This window comes from Xenopus tropicalis, chromosome 1, assembly GCF_000004195.4.
Source record: "Xenopus tropicalis strain Nigerian chromosome 1, UCB_Xtro_10.0, whole genome shotgun sequence".
In the NCBI taxonomy this organism is placed as follows: domain Eukaryota; kingdom Metazoa; phylum Chordata; class Amphibia; order Anura; family Pipidae; genus Xenopus; species Xenopus tropicalis.
In genome coordinates, this window is record NC_030677.2 from 38,766,540 (window position 1) to 38,788,048 (window position 21,509).

The following is a 21,509-nucleotide window of genomic DNA, read 5'->3' on the forward strand; positions in this document are numbered from 1 at the left end:
GTGGAGTTGTTCATTGTAAACGGGTATTTGATTGCTATATGGGCATACTGTGAAACAGCATTCGGGTATATGTCACAATGAAGAATGAAGGGGCGGCTTTGTGGTTGCTAGGCAGGATCACATACCTTAGCAACCTGATACCTTTTTAAGTATTTATGTCTGCTAAGAATCCTATAATGTCACTGCTTTCTACAGTCACTTGTTTCTTTTACATGAGTACAACGAACAGTATCACTAGAGGACCAGCAAGTACCCACACACCTAAACATGCCTGTGCTATGTAGTAAGCAGCCAGGCCCTCCCCACTGCTGGGACTTCAGGTGGGCGTTACCTGTCACTGACAGGAGAAAAGGGGCGGGGCTGCACGGAGCTCCCAGACAAGCACAGGGCGCTGCCGGACTCACACTGATACCTGTGCTGGGCACAAACATGGAAGCGCAGCCTTTACTGGTGCCAGCAGGAACCCTCTGCCATACAGGTGAGTAACAACTCTATCACTATAAATAACAGCAGGGATCTTGCCTGGGAGGGGGGAAGTTTTAGAAAGTTTATCCCTAATGATCTGGGAATCATTTTAAAACTCCAGAATTTGGAAATGTGCTAAGTAGGAATGAATATCCAGCGTGTGGCCCTTTAAAAGTCCTAGAACTACTGCTCCCAGCAGTACTGGGTAATCATGATAGTGGGGTGCTTGGAGTTCCAGTGTAACAGCTAGAGCCAGGTCAGACATTGCTGAGGGGCCCCTGAGAGAGAATAAAGCTAATGCATTTTCTGCTCTCCCCTTTAACCAGTCCTTGGCTGGACATCCATGGGTTAAATAGAAGGAATGCATTTGTTAGAGTGACTCTTTTACTCCCTGAGTAACCAGGTAGCAGCAGGCACAGCAGGGTGTTATGGTGCCCCCCTAGGGGATGGAGTTAAATATGGAGTTAGAGTGTGTTATTCTCAGGGGAATGTTACCTTTTGGAGTCTGTGCCTGTTGTGCATCTCCACCCCCAAATTAGTGACACAGCCTGTTATTTACATGGTTTCTGTGGGTGTCAGGGTCACTGTCAGCTGCTGAACTCTCAGCCGAGAGAGAAGGGATGTGAGGCTTGTGTGCTGTGGGAATCTGTTCTGTACCTCTCTTTTTTTACACAGTTGTACCCCTCTTATGCTCACTCACCTACAGTACCTTATAGCCCTTTATCCCCTGCACCTTTCCTACAGTCACCTCCATCACTACAGTACCCTACTGTACCGCCTTACACACAGTGCCCACTGTGCCCTGCCCTGTGATAGACACCTGTACCTCTCCTGCAGCCACCTACACTGCTTTGTACAGTCACCTCTATCACTACAGTCCCTACTGTACCGCCTTGCACACAGTGCCCCCTGTGCCCTGCCCGGTGATAGACACCTGTACCTCTCCTGCAGCCACCTACACTGCTTTGTACAGTCACCAGTCACACACATGTACCAGTGACTTTAAAAATCAGACCTGATGACTGTATAAAGCAGTGAAGGTGGCTGCTGGGGAGGTACAGGTGGCTAACATTATTGCAGGTCCCTGTCTATAGTGTGGTATAGTAGGTTATACGAGAGGGTGGAGGTGACTGTAGGAATAATGCAGGGGATGGAGAGCTTTAACATACTGACAGCAGAATAATATTATAAATGAGCAATTCTGTGTAAGAGAAAGAGGTACAGTGCACTATTTAAGGCATCTGAGTTACGTGATTCTGACTGTAGTGGAGCTTCAACTGACTAGAGAGGAGCAGGGGCTTCAGGAGGGGAAAAATGGCTTTATATAAATATTATTAATAGTGAAGAAAAGGTAGAGTAAATGATGAGAGTAGTGCTAATGAAAGTTAAAAAAGATTACAGGAGTCAAACACAGCAGGAGAATATGGGAGAGATGCAGGCAGGACAGTGATCAGCAGCTGTATGGAAGGCTGTGGGCAAGGTATGGGTGCCTGTAGCAGGGTGCAGGGAACCCCGGTAGATGTGCAGGGAAAGTAACAGCTATAGGAGTGGTGCTGGTTGCACAGAGAAATGTTGACATCATGAGCTGTGTGACTGTGTGTAATGTGTACACAGCTTAGATGTAGGCAGGGTGAGGCCAGGTGATTCACTGTGTGATCTGTAGGTGACTGATGGAAAGTACAACTTGCACAACTTCACAGACATTATTCAGAATATAATTTTTACTATAAAGACCCTTTGCAGTGCAGAAAACCCCTCTAGCAAAGCATACACAGGTGTCCCACAGTGCATTTTGGGAACATCTACCAGAATTCAACAGGTCTTGCTGTTTCTTAAATAACCCGCATGAAGCAAAATCTTGGCACATCAGCTATTCAAGAGTTTCTGCAGCAGTTGCTGTCGATTTTCAACACTCAAAAATGAGTGATTGTAGAATTTGGCTTCATTATGTGATTCTTAGCAGACATAAATACTTAAAAATGTATTGGGTTGCTAAGTTCTGTGACCCTAGCAACCAGACAGTCTCCTTTAGATTCTTTAGACATTTAACCAAATGTCTGGTTTCTAAGGTCTGTTAATCTTGCAACCAGCTCCCTGTCCATAGTAAAGGAAAATAATTAAAAATTAACAACAAATTAAAGCCCAACCTGTGGCTAGTCTCTCATCCTGCAACAAGGGGGACTGGTCACCATCCCTCTGTAGATCAAAAACATATTCAAAGTGTTGTTTATCCTTAAGCCATCCCTTACAGCTATTCGGTATTCATAAGCCCAATTCCAAGATGGCTTCTTGCCCAAGCAGCATTTCTAAGGATATAAATTATATTATATATATATATATATAAATTTTCCAACCGAGTCGCACTCCAAATTCGTTAAAAAGAATCCTTTATTAGCACATTTTTAAAAAGTTCCATATGATATCATCCAGTACAGCAAATATGAATAGTAGTTAGACATACCACCTAAGCGCAACGTTTCGGGAAACTTTGTACCCCCTTTCTCAAGCGCAGCGGCGTGGCCATCTTACTTTTTCAAAGCACGTCAACTTATCATTCCATACTTAAAGAGAAGACGGAAGTGACGTAGCGAGTCACCATGGAGACCAAATACAACAGAGCATTCAGCCTACATGGAAGTCGATACACCCATCCATCAAGACAGCTTATACATTAGCGAAACTAATACAAAATATTCCATTTGTGACATATATATCATAAGGGAAAGAGCTCAGCACTGTATACTCATTCAACCTCCATATTAGGGATCGCTTAAAGAGTAGCAAGATATAGTACATAATTAATTTAGGTAGAAAAAATCAAATAAATCACAAAAATAAATGTAGATCAAAATCTCTATTTAACCCCTTAGGGGCAAGTGTATTTAATCGATGTATCCATTCAACCTCAGTTCTTTTTAGAATAGAAACACGATCACCACCTCGTTTAGGTGGAGGGATATATTGTATAACACGAAATCTTAGGTCTTCTGATGTATGTCCCATCTCAAGACAATGTCGAGAGACGGGTAAAGTGGTGTTACCCGTATTAACAGTTGATCTGTGCTGGGAAAACCTATCCCGAACCTTTTGGGTGGTTTCACCAACATAGATCAAATTGCATGGACACACCAACATGTACACTACAAAGTTAGTGTCACAAGTATTGTGACTACGGATTTTATACACTTTCCCAGAAACAGGATTTGTGAAGTTGGCACCTACCAATACAAAACGACATTGGGCACAGCCTTTACATTTATACATGCCCTCTTTAGGCGGACCAAGAAAAGTGAATCTTTTTGGAGCAGGGGGGACCTCGGCACGTACCAACTTACTGCCTATAGTATATATATATATATATAATACACAGGGACCATTGATATTCTGTAAATTATATTATTATAAAGGTCCTTTGTAATCTCTTTAGTTATTATCTATGCTTAGTGATGTGATATCTGTCACATGACTCACTAAAACATGTGTAATAAAATAAATAATGTACCCCCTATTGTCAAATAGAGATATTACAAGTGGTCTCAGAGTAAAGCAATCGGGCTTGAGACTTGTACCTTTATATAGTCATGGAATTCCTCTGTGACCTATTATTGCCCTATATTTACAATAGGGGGTACATGAATCACTGTATCCTGTAAATCATACTTAGACGGGGCTTAGTAATGTCATAAGTTATAATCAGTGCTCAGTGATGTCATTTCAGCCACATGACTCACTGAAACATATGTATTATAATGTACCACCTGGTGTAAAATGTGAGTATGCTTATATGGTCATGGATCACCTTAGTAACTAAGAATGCACTTATATTTTACAGTTGGGGGTACATTATTAACTATTTAATACACAAGATCCATGAATATCCTATAAATTATATTCTTGGAAATGGTAATTATCAACCATAATCGGTTCTTAGTGATGTCGTTTCTGTCACATGACTCACTGAAACTTGTGTATTATAATAAATAAATACCCCCTGTTGGAAAATATGAAGATATTAAAAGTCACTTTGGAATACTATAACCTGTATAAAGCACTCAGTGACTTTGCATTGTATAGTGAGCAGAGCATAGGCTAACACACACCCAGGAAAGGGCTTCTCTGCAGAGCCTGGTTGCGCCCAATGATAAGGGCTTATCTCTAAGAGGCAGTTACTTTTGCTTGCAGATAAGGTCTCTTTTCCATGGGAGAGGCATGCCAGCTTGTGCCATAAGCATTACTCTTTGGGAGACGCCTTCCTTAGTGTTCTGTGGGGCAGTATGAAAGGCATTAGAGCGCTAAAGGAAAGCCTTGCTTCTCATTAACTGTTCCCTGTGGCCTCAGGCAACTCAGTCTCCCGGTTACAGAGGCACGACTCTGATCCTGGAAGATGTGAGGTTTCTGATGTGCATGGAATCTGGTTGTGTCACTGTAAGTTGCCATACACACCTACTTTGTGCAGCACAACCATCAGGCAGAACTAGCTCTGCAGGAACTAAGTCATCACTCCCGGCCCAGGGAACCAAAGCTAACCCTTTCAGTGTCATCACAACGCATTGATGTTACAGGAATGTGGCATCGGAATAACTTCAGAGTGAATCATGGTGACATTCAATACCAAAGCAGTGATTACATTTTTGAGGGGAAGGTGCCAATATAAATATTTTAAACGGAATTTACAGTTAGAAACATACTAACCGCATTGGAGTAAAGGTATAGGATCCGTTATCCAGAATGCTCAGGGCCAAGGGTTTTCCGGATAAGGGGTCTTTATGTAATTTGGATCTTCATACCTTACATCTACTAAAAAATCAAAAAACTTTAATTAAACCCAAAAGAATTGTTCTGCCCCCAATACGGATTAATTATCTTAGTTGGGATCAAATACAAGGTACTGTTTTATTTTCATGGAGAAAAAGGAAATCAATTATAAAAATCTGAATTATTTGATTACAATGGAGTCTATGGGAGACAGGCTTTCCGTAATTCGGAGCTTTCTGGATAATGGGTTTCCGGATAACGGATCCCATACGTATATGAGATGATATTCTCTAATATATACCATACTTCCCCTTCAACCCACTGCACAGGGCACATTTTATTTAATGACATGGCTGCTGATGTTTTTATTTGACATTTACCTTTTATAGTAATGAAGAGACCTTTGGTGCCAAAAAATGTTGGTCTCTTGGCGTACAATACATTTATTTAATTGTTGCCACATTCCAACATACTGTACATTCATTATTTGTTAATGCAATTGCTACTGAAAGCAGCAACTTTCTATTCTTTTCACTGCTAGTTCTGACTTTTAAAGCAATGTAGGTGAAGTAAGTTGAATCACAGGAGGGGAAACTAACTCAAAGAACAGACAGGGATAAACAAATACTGCTTTTACCCACAAACTACTTTACTCAAGCAAATAAAGGTTTTTAAATCTTTACAAGACTCCTCATGTCTTCTCACCAAAAAAGTTAACTATCAGTACAATTCTATTCTCTCAGGCTTATTTCCCTCTGTAAGCTTCAGTTATGGAGGCATTTAAAGGCACAATAGAAATGCAATAAGCATGACTATTAGTTACAGTATGTTAGGCACAGTGGGATTAATAATTACACAGAGTAATTAGTTGTGAAATATGGGGTTTGAGTTATTTAGTATAGTATTTTTGGGTTAAACTTGCTCTGACATGTGTGTGTATAACTGCCTGCCTACAAATTTGCACATACTGTATAAATATACTTTCCAGCTAATTGACCTGCATTGCATTCTTCTAGCCAGGGTGTGGTTTACGTTAAAGGCCAAGTAAGCCCTCAAAGTTTAGGCCACAGTGTCACTACAATGGTGCTTTTTTTACCCACTGGCAACAGGGTCTTCAGTCCAACTCCTATTGCACAGATAGTGCAGAGCTTAATCTGGAAGTGTCAGGGAGAGTTCCTTGTGGCACAATTCAAGTTCAAGGTTTGGCATTAAGTAATGATACAGTAATTACAGTCCAGTCACTAGAGGCCACTGTTTCAGTAAAGTTGTTTCAGAGTGTAGAGAGGTAGCTCTGATATGGAATAATATGAATGCTCCCAGTAATGTTGAAGAAAAACATATTTTGTGGATTTGTGTAGAGAAATTAATGATATGAACGTTACTAAAAATGAAGGTAACCTTCTCAGTAAAATATGGCAAACCCCTGGTTAGAAGCTAGATACTGGCCAAGGACACGCTGGTCTCCCTCCCAGGCTTGAAGTGTTTGCTTTCATGGAGTTGCCCTTTTTACTCAGCAGCCACGTGCTGCTATCATTCTTTAATGTTTGAAAGGTTAATTGTACCTTATTCTCCTATTTATCAGTCACAAGGGAGAACTAATTATTTCCCGGACAGCAGCTACTGTTTCATAGTTTAATATTCACTGATTAGGTTGTTCAAAAAAAAAGAATGTTGCAACAAGGAACAAAGCAGCATCAAAGATATATATCATCTAATTATGAATAAGGACGCTATAGAATAGTTTGTCAAAAGCCTGAAAAAAATAGAATGATGATAATTCCACAAAGCTTTGAGTGCAATAAACAAATCAGAAAATCTAACCAACTGAATAATGCAATTATCTTATAGTCAGACTAGGTAAGTATGGACGAGAGGATGCTGGGAAGTGTAGTCCTGCAGGAATGTCAGTACACCCATGCCAGTACTCTTGTCATTCAGGTCTTTGAGCAAATTGACTTGTGATTCTCTATAATAGCTGTCACTTTGGCAACAGTCCATCACATCACCTGTTCTACCTGTCAGCATGTAAGTTACTACTGAGGCCTGATCAGGATAATTGGTGATTCTCGTCGCCCTATTGAAATTATGGCCAGGCCCTGTAACTATTAGAGCTCATTAATATGGCATTATAATCCACCAGTCCAGACACTTGATGGTACCCATGTGTCAGGTATATCTGACAAACAGAAAGTGTCTTTATATCTTCAGTGGGTAGCACCTCACAGCCTGGGATTCTGAGCCAGCCACTTCTCTGCACACGCAGCTTTAAAAAGAGTGCAGAAAGGATAATTTTTGTGCACACAGCCAATAATATATATTATTGTATGTATTTAAGACTTAAGTGGATTTCCCAGTCACACCCTGTACAAGTCAGACAAATTTAAGTTTCCACTTCTAAAGTATTTCATTAGTTAAAAAAAAAAAAGTGTATGTTAAGAACCCCTAACCCAGACCTTGGTTGTGTCCTTGAGGTCTGTATATAACCGTATTGTGTCCAGAAGGAACAACTGCAGTACAGACAGTTTTGACATGGCAATAAAGCGTATGTAATCTTTGGTCTTCAGGGCCCAGTTTAGCACAGAGCAATTCTGACTGCAATGGCAGCTAATATTTACATTGAAGGAAGAAGAGCATTCATCTGCAGACAGACACTAGGGCATAGTGATTGCTAACATAGGAAAGGTTCCCCCACATCAGTTATATGTGCACTAGGCATTCACCTGACACTCATGCAAAGAACAGTTGCATGTTATACCTGTTAGTCCTATGTTGTTTTCCCATACATAAGTGCATTAATGAAGGTTATACAGTTTGCATGTTATTCCAAGCAGAGATTATACTCGTTTGTTCTAAGAAAATAAGAGATTTAGCCCAAGGGAATGACAAACACGCACAGTGACGAGTATTTCAGGGTAGAAATAAGTCACTGTCAGGTCTCTTCTAGGGACAGGTGTTAGATTACTGCTCTGAATCTAGAAAAACTGGTAACAAATTGTCTGACGTTTTCTGTATCCCTCAACAAGAGGAATGCTTACTTAACATTATAGCCTACCCTAACCTTGAAAAATTGTAAAGTTTATTCAGTGCAAAGAAAGAGGTGTTTAAAGGGGGAAAAATGCTCCTATTTTCCTTTCATTGTGTACAACTTCTGAGTGACAGCTTATCTGTATTCAAAATATATCTTGTGTCTTGGGACACCATTAAGGTCAGTGACACACGAGGAGATTAGTCGCACCGCCACGAAGTTGACTTCGGCATATCACGGTGCCGCGTATGCCAGCCCACCGACGATTTACATTCTAGCCAGTGGGATGGCATTGCGGGGAGATTAGTCGTGTGCAACAACGGGGATTTGTTACAGATTTGTGCAGGTTTTAGGACACAGAGAATGCATTTGCCCTGGGCCCTCAACATTCAGTTGTCCCCTTATCATTATTTGATTATCTGGCATATGAAAGGCCTAGTTCAAATATTTGTCATATTTGGGGTTCAGTCCTCATCTGTTGATTTGGGGTGTCCTTTTCTAAAACCACATTTGGCACTACAGGCTTACGTCCTGTGTTGCCCTTACTTTCTTCATGACCCGTGATGGTTATCACTGGGGAGTGGGTTGGGAAGGGAAAGATACAGAGCTGGCTCAAGATATACAGTATGGATTTATGTATTCATAATGTTGTTCTTATTTCATTGTTTCGCACATTGTTGAAAGAGATGTCATACCCGATCCCTGGGATATGTTAAAAAAAGTATTGTGCTATCTTATTTCCAATATATAGAAAGTTGCATGGCCTTTGACTTTTGGTTAGCTTAAGAAGGAGTGCTATGGTATTGGTATGGCATAGGTGAGCAATGATATACTTGTCTTGAAAAGATACAGGAGCTAGAATATATATCAAGAAAACATACTGACTTGGTCATTGTTTGCGTGGATAAGTGGCTATTGGAACAACATTCTAGGTGGAATATTGCAATAGCACCTTATGCTTTAAGCATTCACCTGTATAAGCATCTAAGCTTAATCAAATCACAGACCCAATACATAATATGGTTATCTCCAAAAACTGGCTTTCGAGCAACATGTTGATCACCAACCTCTTGGCTGTTCCTCCCAGTGGCCCCAAAGCAGATGCTTATTTTTGGATTTCTGGCTTGGATGCAAGTTTTGGTTGCATAAAACCAGATGTACTGCCAAACAGAGCCTTATATAGGCTGCTAGTCCATATAGAGACTACCTAATCCCTTTAGATTAGAGGAACATAACTTTCATTTAAAGCGGTGTAGGTGGTTTTCACAGTGAGGGCAGTGAGGTTGGGGAATGCCCTTCCTAGTGATGTTGTAATGGCAGATTCTGTTAATGCCTTTAAGAGGGGCCTGGATGAGTTCTTGAACAAGCATAGTATCCAAGGCTATTGTGATACTAATATCTACAGTTAGTATTAATGTTTGTATATATAGTTTATGTATGTGAGTGGATAGATAGGTCAGTATGGGTTTGTGAGTGCTGGGTTTACTTGGAAGGGTTGAACTTGATGGACTCTGGTCTTTTTTCAACCTATGTATGTGTACGAAGCTCTGGAGCTAGCATACTGTAACCAGCACAATCCTTTAGCTTATATAATGCCCTAATTCTTGCTTGAACTTACTTGATGACAATTTAATGGCTAAAATGAACAGAGGCAGATAAAACTGGATACACCTGGAACTGAATATGAAAAAGCACAACTTGATGCATGCCATGGTCATGAGCTAATTAATAATACCAGCTCCAGTTAAATTATATTTTCCAATTATGCTAGTTTAGAAGAATGACGTAAGTCATACAAGTATCGTCTATGAAGTATTTAATTTCTTGCAGCAACACAGTTAAAGGAAAACTATACTTCTAGAATGATTAATGAACCAGCAGATAGTGTTTATCATATTAACTGGTCTATTTAAGAATGTTTCCAAACTGGAAGGTATATATATATATAGATAGATAGATAGATAGATAGATAGATAGATAGATAGATAGATAGATAGATAAATATTGCCCTTTTACATCCTTTCCCTTGAGCCACTGTTTTGTGATATGTGTGTTTACAGTTAAGCTTTAAGCCCATGTAGTATACTACTCAGGACTCTCTTCATCATTCTTTCTAGGAGCTGTTTTACCCATAATGTGTCCTCCAAACATTTCCCAAGCATGGTGCCAGATCTTGAACATTTCCCAGGATTCCCCATCCTACATTCCATTTACAAGAGACACAAGAGACTCCTCCAATGAAACAAATTTAGATGTTGCAAAGACTTTAGGAGCCAAGTATAATCTCTACATAGGCCTTATATTGGCCGTAAGTTCCAGCCTTTTCATCGGCTCCAGTTTCATCATGAAAAAGAAAGGGCTTTTACGGCTGGCAGAAAAAGGAAGCACCAGAGCTGGTAAGCCTACATTGCGTATTGACATAACATGTTAAGTTTGTGGGCAGTTTACCTTTAAATAACTGTAAGTGTGCCACAGGCAGTTCTGTTTCAAGGCTATTTGCAATTGGTATTCATTTCTTAATTGTTTTGGCTTTTAAATTATTTAACTTTTTGATCAACATCTCTCCAGTTTGGTATTGCAGCAGCTATGTGGTAACTAGGGTCATAAAAGGTAATAAAACGTAACAATATCAATAAAATTGTAGACTCACAGATCAATGGTTTTTTGGCTGCTGGGGTCAGTGACCAAGCTGCATAGAGTCAGGAGAAGAAAAAGATAGATGATACATAGATAGATAGATAGATAGATAGATAGATAGATAGCAAGCCAGTAAATACAAGCAGACTTTACCATCTATGGCCAAATTAATTAACGGATCTTATAATAAAATAACAAATATAATATGTGGTTGCTTTGCAGGGCAAGGTGGATTCTCATATCTCAAGGAATGGCTCTGGTGGGCAGGATTGCTCTCAAGTAAGTCTCACTCTGGGTACTAGTAAATGTTTATTTGTATTTAGCCTTTGTTTATGTATAGCACAAACACATTTAACCTAGCGCTTCACAAAGGGTATTTGCCATTAACATAATTTGTTGCCAAAACAATAAAAGTTCTCTATCACATTCACACACACATTAGGGTCAGTGGTTAAGAAGCCATTAAGCCTGCCTGTATGTTTATTGAATGTGGGAGGAAACCCAAGTGTTCACAGGCCAGTCCTTAAGGGTGAAGACACACAGATCTACTACAGTAGTAGCAGTTACTTGTCATGGCTACTAAAATAGACAATGCTGATCATTTACTGATAACTGTGTCTATGTGTGTTTAGAAGAGGCAATTCTCAGTATTGTCTATGGCAGTGTATTTTCTGGAGTTTAGTAGCCATAAATAATTAGTTGCTACTAGTAGCTCAGTGTGTCTTCACTCAGCTTCCATGTGCTTTGATGTCCAAATTGCATTGTGTTCCTTGGGATCTGAGAAATGTGGCCCTTGGGATCTTTAGCTGCCTGGTAATCTATTATATGCACCAATGGGAAGCACTGTCTGACAGGATTATGCCTGGCACAGGTTGTGTGTTTGGTATGTATCCACTACTCAGTCATTGCCCATCTTCCGTTTCACAGATTTATGGTACATGCACTGCATATAATAACGCAGCACAGCTTGAACACAGATAAACTAGATAACAAAGATAAATGGACAAGCCCATGTGTCTGTTATCTATGTATCTTAACAGGTTATGTAATATCTGTTGTATTGTCGGAACAGCTGTTTTATGAGATCACTTTTGGCTGTGCATAGTCTTACACTATAGCACGTTATACAGTATGGTGGAAAACCCCACAGTACTGAGCCATAAAATAAATGATAAGATAGACACATAGACACAGTCACATGCACTTGCTTAGTGATAACCTTGACTATCTATGGAAAGTGTTGCAATAAAGAGAGGTACAGAGCTCCAACCACTGCTATATTTCACTCTAGTGTAGCGCCAGGCTCTTAATCTGATTACCCTTACCTGCCATAGGGCCACAGTATACGTCTAATAACATCCAGTACATGTATGGGACCTGTTATTTAGAATGCATCCAGTAAGGATTAATTATATCTTAGTTGTTAATATCAACACAAGCCCTATTTAATGTATACTGTCCCTTTAATGCACTCAGTATGCAAACTATGTTTTGGTCCCTAAAGAAGCTAAAGCGAGTAGGGAACAGCCAGAGGGGCAATTGGCCTGCCTTCCTATATATATTTCTGCATCTATAGGTCCAGCAGCAGTTATATGTTAAACACATCCTGTTTCCACAATAATCTTATACACTGCAGTCTTGTAAACACTACAGTGCTGGATACTATACTAAAGCATAATAATAAGTATTAATATGATTATGAATAATGAGTAAAGTGTTAGACCCCGGCTTGCTGTGACCTGTGTCCCAGGGTCTACAAACTTTTCTTTCCTTCTTACATAATGTTCTTATATCTATTTTTGTTTAGTGGGAGCAGGAGAAGCCGCCAATTTCGCCGCCTATGCATTTGCTCCAGCGACGCTGGTAACACCACTTGGCGCATTGAGTGTGCTAGTATGGTGAGTCGGTTGCAAAAATAATTTTATACAAAAGTCGGGTCCTATTGGATTATTACTTTTTATTTATTTACTTTTTTATTGTTTATTATAAATGCATTGCAGTATTGGCCTTTTATACCACTGTATTGGTCACAGCAAGAGTACCTGCACTTATAGAAATGGGGTTTACTTGATACTTATACAATGGAGTTCTGTTGTTCCAACAAATATATGGACATCTAGCCTAGATTTGTACCAGTGATCCCCAACCAATGGCTCAGGAGTAACATGTTGCTCACCAACCCCTTGGATGTTGCTCCCAGTGGCAAGTTTTGGTTGCATATAACATAGTCTCCTGTAGCCAATCACAGCTCATATTTGGCACCGCTGGGAACTTTTTTGTGCTTGGGTTGCTCCCCAACTCTTTTTACATTTCAGTGTGGCTTATGGGTAAAAAAGGTTGGGGAAGCCTGATTTATATGTTCTTTCCAAGATGGAGGAGTATCCATAGCAATGTGTAGGCCTTGGCTTTTCTTAAGTGCTTATCTGCTCACATTGCTAAAATTTACAGAATTTGGCCAATGAGAGTGACAGGAATGTGATTGGTTGCTTGAACCTTGGTTAGATATTTTCAACATTTATTCTCCCATGTCAAAGAACACTGTGGATATTCCCACAAAAATCTTTTGAAGGTTGTTTTGCTAACTGAACATTTTGTTTTTCCTAAACAGCGCTGTGCTGTCATCACATTTCCTTAATGAGAAACTAAACATGCATGGGAAGCTGGGTTGTCTGTTGTGCATTTTGGGCTCCACAATGATGGTGATCCACGCTCCACAAGAGGAGGAAGTCACCTCTCTGCATGACATGGAAATGAAGTTGAGAAATCCAGGTTAGTCAATCTAAGCACTAGGAATACAAGTAAAGTCTACTATGCTGCGCTGGTACTGGGAATATTCCAAAGTGCTGGGTGCTGCTACAGTATAAAACATGTATTTCTGGTTTTGTGTTATTTTATCACCAGTCAGTTGCTCCTGGCTCACTTAACTATACCTTGCAAGTTGTAACTGCATGGCTGCATCACCCTGCCTTGTCATTGGATAGGCCAGTAGGATATTGAAACTTCTGCTGTCTCATCCAGTAGAGAGTAGTGAGAACATTAAAGGGTGAAGGATGAAGAGAGCTGCAAAAGAGCAGGGAGACCAGAAGAGAAACTGAGAGTTGTTGGAGGAAAAGGCTTGAGGTAGAAACTAGCTGCAGAAGTGTTGGAGGCTCTTGAGTCTAAAGCAGTAAAGCAGAGCCTTTGCAGAATGTCACTGCCTTAAGCCTTCTTCTATGCCTCTTGTTTGCTCTTTATTTAACTGGTTTATACATTTGGCACCCAGGGTGGTAGTACATGTGTCTGTGAGTACTGGCTTTTAGGACTTCACTTTACAATCAACCTCTCCTCTAGTTAAGAAAGTGTACAAGTGAGAGAAGGAGAAAAAAAAAGGAGAGGGAAGGAGACTACAGAAGAAAAAATGGAAGGGGTGAAAATGGAATAAGTAAGAAAGGGGAGAGAAAATAAGAGGGGCAAGGTGGGCAGAAAAGCAGAGAACAAGAAAGGGGGAGCAATGGAAAATTAGTAGGGGCTGTAAAAATGGAGAAAAGAAGAGATAAGCGAAAAACAGAAAAATAAAGGCGCAAATATGCCTCAGGTGTCTTCGGTTGCCTTGTAGACTCTGGAAGTCTCTTATGTCTTCCATCCCACCAATATTATCTCACTTGTGTCATGTTAGTTTATACAAAATAAAATAAAATGCATGTTAACAGAGATATAAATCAAACTTGTCAGAAGATGTTTGTAGCTGCAGTGGTTCAGCTGCTCCACTGCAAACTGTCTGCAGGCCCATATACGCTGTATCCTTCAGTAGGGTTAGCAGCAGGAAAATTGCCATAGGGTTAGCAGCAGGAAAGTGGCCTCTTCTTACAAATACTGTATTTATGTAATTAACTCCAGAAACTATATGCGTCAGTGGGTGTTACAAGTTCTTCTTTTACATCAATTTCTTAGAAATTTAAATGATTTAATACTTGCACGTTATCACAAACCAAACAGTTTCCTATCAGATATTTCTGTTTTACACCTTGAACTCTCTCTACTGCGAAAAACACAGCATTGATTTTGTACTATGTACTGTTACCAGGTAGCATGGAAATCCCACCAACACTTTCTATTATTCCACTAGCAGTACAGTTCTTAACTACTGTCTTTTTCCATACAGACTCAGTGAGCCGTATTTATATATTTATGCATTATTCCAATAGGAATATATATAAGGAACCAAGGCAGGCGACATAATGTATTAAAGTGAAAAACTGCTGATTATGTTTTCTGAGTGTTCGGCTGTATAGGGATAGAAGCAAGGGGGAACAGTGTAAATGCAGCATGCAATGTCTATTTATACAGTGTGTGTATTTTGGCAAAGGACACAAAGGCACAAATAGGTCATAGAAAAGGCTTTGCTTTAACCCATTATTGACTTATACAGTGATTGTATCTAGAGTATTGTTTTTATCATTTTAGGGCAATTTTCTAGTAATTAAATAAATAGCTAAAATATAGGTTTGTAGTAAATACTGACCTCTATTCGGGAGTCCTTGAGTCTTGTTTGGAAATATTTTGATAGTTTGTTGATGAAAATATACATTATTGTGTTATTTACTGTATTATACATGGCAGATTAAAGGAACAGCAATGTCAAAAAAGTATCAAAGTAACTAAAATATTATATACTGTTACTCTGCACTTTTAAAAGTTGTGTGTTTGCTTCATAAACATTACTATAGTTTATATAGTAAGCTGCTGGGTAACCATAGGGGCAGCTATTCAAATTTAAATAGGGCTAAATGGCACTGATTACATAGCAGGTAACAGATAATCTCTGTAAAACACCATTGTATTCTACAGAGATCTGTTATCTGCTATGTAACCTGGGCCTTTTTCTCCAGCTTGAATGGCTGCCTCCATTGCTACACAGCAGCTTATTTTTTTAAACTATAGTAGTCTTTCTGAAGAAAACACACAACTTTTAACAGCGCAGGGCAACAGTACATTATACTGTAATTACTGTTACTGTTCCTTTAAGTGCAAAGTGGTATCATAGCTGATTATTAAAAACCATCAGTAGGACCCCCCATCCCCCAAAAAAGGTGTAACTGAAATGTTCCATAGTGTAGACACACTTCATTGTTCTAGTTGAAGCTGATGAAGACAAGCTAATCACCGATTGGTTGCTATGAGTTACTGCCCAGGTGCAAATTTGCCCAGTGTTTATAAATAATCCCCACTAAATTTACCCAGTAGCAGTAACCCATAGAACTGCTTTTTGTATTTAAACAGGTGACTAGAAAATTCTACCTGCTGATTGGCAGTTATGGGTTACTGCAACTTACAGCCTTTTGTTACATAACCCCTATGTTGTGCAGTAGTTGCGTTTTCTTTCATAACATGGGCTGCTGTCTCATTTATACACCCTTGCCGTGTATAACGCAATACATTATTGTATAAGCATAGTTCCATTAATATATTTATATCCATTTCCTCTTTGGATGGAATGAGTTGCACTAAGTGGCGGCTGAGTCACGTCCTACAGCTCTGACATCAGTACTGGCTGGAGATGACAGGAGGAGGCTGCGTGGGTGCCTTATTTTACTACCATTTGATATCATCATGCAAGAGCTTTGCCCTGTGTTTTTAACTCATTATATGCTGTGTTTTCTACCCACAGGGTTCATCACATTTGCCACTCTGGTCGTTGTGGTCGCTCTGTTGCTCATTTTCTTCGTTGCCCCTAGCAAGGGCCCGTCCAACATTCTCGTCTACATCTCTATCTGCTCAGTCATTGGCGCTTTTTCCGTATCATCCGTGAAAGGCCTGGGGATCGCTATTCATGACTTTATAGAGAGTAAACCTGTTTACAAAGACCCACTCTTCTACATCTTGTTGGTGGTCTTGGTCGTGTCTGTGGGGACGCAGATTAATTACCTGAACAAAGCCCTGGATGTGTTCAATACGTCCATCGTGACGCCTATCTATTACGTGTTTTTCACCACCATGGTTGTGACCTGCTCTGTCATCTTGTTTAAGGAATGGAACAGCATGGATGCCAGCGATATGATCGGGACCCTGAGTGGGTTCCTAACAATCATCATAGGGATTTTCCTGCTGCACGCCTTCAAGAATACCAATATCACGTGGAGCCAAATAACCTCCAGCGTGCAGAAAGAAAAGCTCAGCCAGGCTAATGAGGCCAATGGGCAGGAGGATCAGCACAGTTTGCTGGGGAACCTGGAACATTCTTTGTTGGGGTACGAGGAAGAGAACACTGGTTTCAGCAGAGCAGTTCAGCATCACTAACACAAGTACATTGTTCCTACATGGAACGAAGGAGACCTGTATTTAATCTCATTACCAGAGTGTTGGTCCCATTGCGTTACTAAATATAGTATTGCAGCGGGGACACACTTCGAAAATGTTTATAAGCAATGTAAATAGGTAATACAGAGACAGATATTTTATTTAACATGTCATTTTTTTTATTTAGAAATATTTTTTTATTTAAGGGAAATATTTCACAATGAATCAGTAGTAAAGGCAAAGTACCCCTTATTTATAAGCAGGGTTTATCATCGTTTTGTTGGGTTCAGAAGCTTCATGTCTGGGAAGAACATTTCTACCTTGTATAATTAATGCTATATACATTAGGTGGGGGCTGCCATATCTTTTTTACCTTCTCCCTAGACAACATATAACAGCACCTCTAGTGGTTATAACATGATGGTGCTGCTGCTATTGCATTCTAGGTAGAATGCCTCTAGATGGGTACAAATATGGCAGCTTTCATTATAAAGGATAATTTCATACATATTGGTGTTATGCCCTCATACTTCACTTATATATATATAAATATTTGTAAGCATGGGGCATTTTCTTTTTTTTCTGCCACAGTAAATGTGGTTGTCTTGGGCCAAAGCAAGGTGGCAGTTTGTATTAACAGACATACAGGGGTCATTTTTTTACTTGCAGGGCAGGGTGCTAAGTCCATGTTTTTGCACTTTGCACCCTGACAAATTTTACCCCTGGACTCAAGTGATTTTATAATGAACACTAAGGGGCACAGGTTTGTGCCTTCATTTGTATCCGGGGTAATTGTTAATAATCCCGTTATGTGTTTGTATTTAAGGCATGCATTAGCTCCTGCAGTGATGCACCCCTTCCTTTTATTATATACTGTTAGTGCATGGGTGTTTGTAGGTCTGTAGTTGATGTTAATTCCTGGGGCAGAGAGAGGTGCACTTCACGTTCCTTAAACTTGCCTCTTTCCTTAATCCTAAAGCACAAATCACTTATTACTTCTCCATTTGGACAGTTTTGGAAAAACCCTGACATGGATTGCACTACTTCATACGGAGCTAAGGGCAGGCAGGGCATCCCAGGCACTGGGAACCAACTACCTCTATAAAATACACATGGGAATAATGCACTTCTTTAATTGTATTTTCAGTTTTATGTTGAGGATTGCTCTGCATATATTTATAGTGTGTGTGTGTCTGTTTTGAATCAGAAATCTATTTATTGATAAAGAGGAAATCATTGTATCAAAGCTGTATTTATATTTACCTGTTATAGGTCTGTAAGTGTTCTAATTGCAATGGGAAGCATCGGACACAACATCCCTTTCTAAGCCTGGCATTTGTGTACAAAAGCTATGGCATCCGTTATGGGCGCAACACAAGGGCAAAGGCAAAGCGCATGGTATTTTGTGCAAGTTTACACGCCATTCACAAAGGTACTTGTGTCATTACACTCTCCTCACACTTGGGCCTTGTGTCAGCTTGTTGGCTTATTGTCCTTTGATGAAGGTGCAAAGAGCAGGGCAGACAGACGCAAGTCAGCCTGCATAGATGGTACAGGGCTCACTTTGCATGTTGTACCTACTGTATACTCCCAACGGACTTCATTTCTAGCAATTGTTGCCCCAAACTACAGTAAAACCCCTATCCAGAAAACCCCAGCTTCTAAACTTTGAGGATAATAGATCCTACATGACAAACCATAAGATTCTCACAGGATTTTTTTCCTGCATGTGTATATATATATATATATAGAGAGAGAGAGAGAGAGAGAGAGAGAGAAAGAGAAATCATATGAAAGCTGCACTCCCTTAAAAAATGGGTGCCCAGAACCAAAAAATATAATACATACAATGAAAGTGGTCTGCACTCCAAATATCTGTGCTTTATTCCATTAATTTCACCATTTCGGCTCCTGCTTGGGGCTTTTTCAAGGTTAACCTCGAAGCAGTAGCCAACACATTGAAATTTATGGAATAAAGCACTTTGAGAAACATGGGTATTTGGAGAGCAGACCACTTTCATTGTATATATATATATCTGTAGGCATGGCAGTGGCATGTCCTTACTAGGTCCCTCTGCTCCCCTGTGTATATATCAGTGATACCCTACAACCATATGCCTTGAAAACTGCAGAATTCCCCAAAAGAGGAATACCTGCTTGATGTTCTTCACTTGGCTTGTGCTTATGGCAGAGAGAAGTCTTTCCCGTATCAGCATGAGGCCTTACAGTGATTTCATGCATTTTGCCTCTGCTGAGGGATATTCACACTAAAAACACACAGCGGAAGTGCTCAAAATTGCCTTTAATCACACCACACACAGCCCACTATGGGAACCTTGTGATTCATGGTTATCTCCTTGAGCTTTAATTGGGATAAAAAAGGGGGCAAAATCCCTAAATTGCTATGTGCTCCATAAGCCTTAACTGAGCAGATTATCCAGACCAAAATATTGAATGCAGTAGATGATTGCATTACAATCACTATATACTGTAAATACGTTTATGACATTTATTATGTACTATATACTGTATATATGTTTATCCTATGACTTTTATGGGGCAGTATAAGTGGAAAAATATGCACAATGCAAACACGTTTGCTTTGCCCGTATTCAGTTTACTGTAGCTTTTCCCAACCAGCCAAAGCATTTAGTGACCCATCCACAGTCATTTGGATTTTATTACATTCCCCCAGTGTAAATGATGTTCGCCCACGTTTTGTAGACTTTGCATGTACAGATGAGGAGAGGATATATTTTTGTACTCTGTCCTGTTGCTCTCTATAAATACATTTTATACTGTGAAAAGGCCGCAGGCTCTGTAAGAAATAATGGGTGAAGTTATAACCATAAGATCCATTCAGGTTGCCACACTGTGAAAGTATTGCAAACAAATGGCAATAAATTGTATTTGTATCAATCACTGTTTTCTGCCCATATTGTTTTATCATTGCGTGTAAATGTCAAGTGGTATGACTCTTCACGGAAGACCATGGATAAAGGGATGTCAAACTAAGCTCAGGGGGCTCCACCCAGTCTATTGTGATCAGTGGAACTTTATATAATGAATGTTTAACAATTGCCTGAAAATCAAAATAAGGAACCAGACAGAATATAATTAGTCACATTTGTATAATATGAATAAAATGTGACTATTCTAGTATGCATTACTAGAATCCAGGAATCATTACAGAGCACTTCACCTTTAGCGTGTGGAATGCAGGCAAGAAGCCAATGATGCTGTAAGATGCCATAGATAGTCACTATTTAGTGGGCTGATGGGGGCTATTTGGGCCTCTGTTTACTTGCAATGCCAGGGCCTATTTTGAATCCCAGGCCAGACTCGCACTACACTAGCCCTATCTATGTCCAGATTGTGCCACCACATTTAGCCTGTGCTTGATTTCTATAGAATTGGGGTCCAGCTTTGATTGACTTCCCTTCACCAGCCTTGTGCGAATTAAAGATCACTGTTCCCAGCTATTAGGATAGCATATCAGCAAGGGCAACAGAGCACCTGCACTTTACCTAGTACACAGGCTTTCTCAAATGCTTACTGGTCCCCTTAGTAAAACTGTATAAGATGGCCTAGATATTAAATAGGGCAGAGTCGCCACCTTGTGGTAATTTTTCATGATTGCCACTAAGCGTATGTTAAAAAGTGTCTGGCTGTATCCATATCTTTATTATTATTATTATTAACATTTATTTATAAAGCACCAACATATTCCGCAACACTGTACAACAAGTGGGTTACATACATTGGACATACAGAGTAACATATAAAGCAAACATAACCGATATCTTTGGGATCTCTCCCATGCATAGGCCAAGCTGGCACGTAACATTTAAATCAGCCCAGGTATGGCCAATTTAAGGCTGAAGTTTCAAAGCCATTACTTTCCCTTTGTTCACTATACTCACATGGTTGCAGGGTATATTAAATATACTACAAATATACATGAATTACATGACAGCTTCATATTCAGAATGACACAGAGTGCACTAGTTCTGCAATACCAGCAGCACGGCCATAACTAGAGGTAGGCAAAAGTATTTAGGATTCTGTCTGCCTACCCCTCTGTAGTTGTGTCGTCTTCCCCATCACTCCACCCCCCCCCCCGCACATCACAGCTATTTGCTTACAATAAGTTCCCCCCCTGCTTGACGATGCGCTGCAATAGGGACAGAACGTGGGGCAGTCAGGCAGAAAGCATATGTGTCCTACACCTCCTCACTGTTGGGCCCAGGGCCCTGCCCCCTTTCCCTACCCCTAGTTCCAGCCGGGATACTTTCCTGCCCTGTTGTTTAGGTACAAATTATGCACTGCCTATACCTAATTCACCCATCTG

General features: G+C 40.0%; 1 protein-coding gene across 1 annotated transcript; it reads left to right on the forward strand.

Annotated features, from left to right (window-relative positions):
* The first annotated feature begins 348 nt into the window (after positions 1 to 348).
* Positions 349 to 20,078, forward strand: nipal1 (NIPA-like domain containing 1). Its single transcript, XM_002933460.5, has 6 exons — positions 349 to 478; positions 10,363 to 10,641; positions 11,105 to 11,161; positions 12,690 to 12,780; positions 13,491 to 13,651; positions 16,530 to 20,078. The coding sequence occupies exons 1-6, from the start codon at positions 430 to 432 to the stop codon at positions 17,156 to 17,158; spliced, it is 1,266 nt and encodes a 421-aa protein (XP_002933506.3). The 5' UTR covers positions 349 to 429; the 3' UTR covers positions 17,159 to 20,078.
* Positions 20,079 to 21,509: the final 1,431 nt, after the last annotated feature.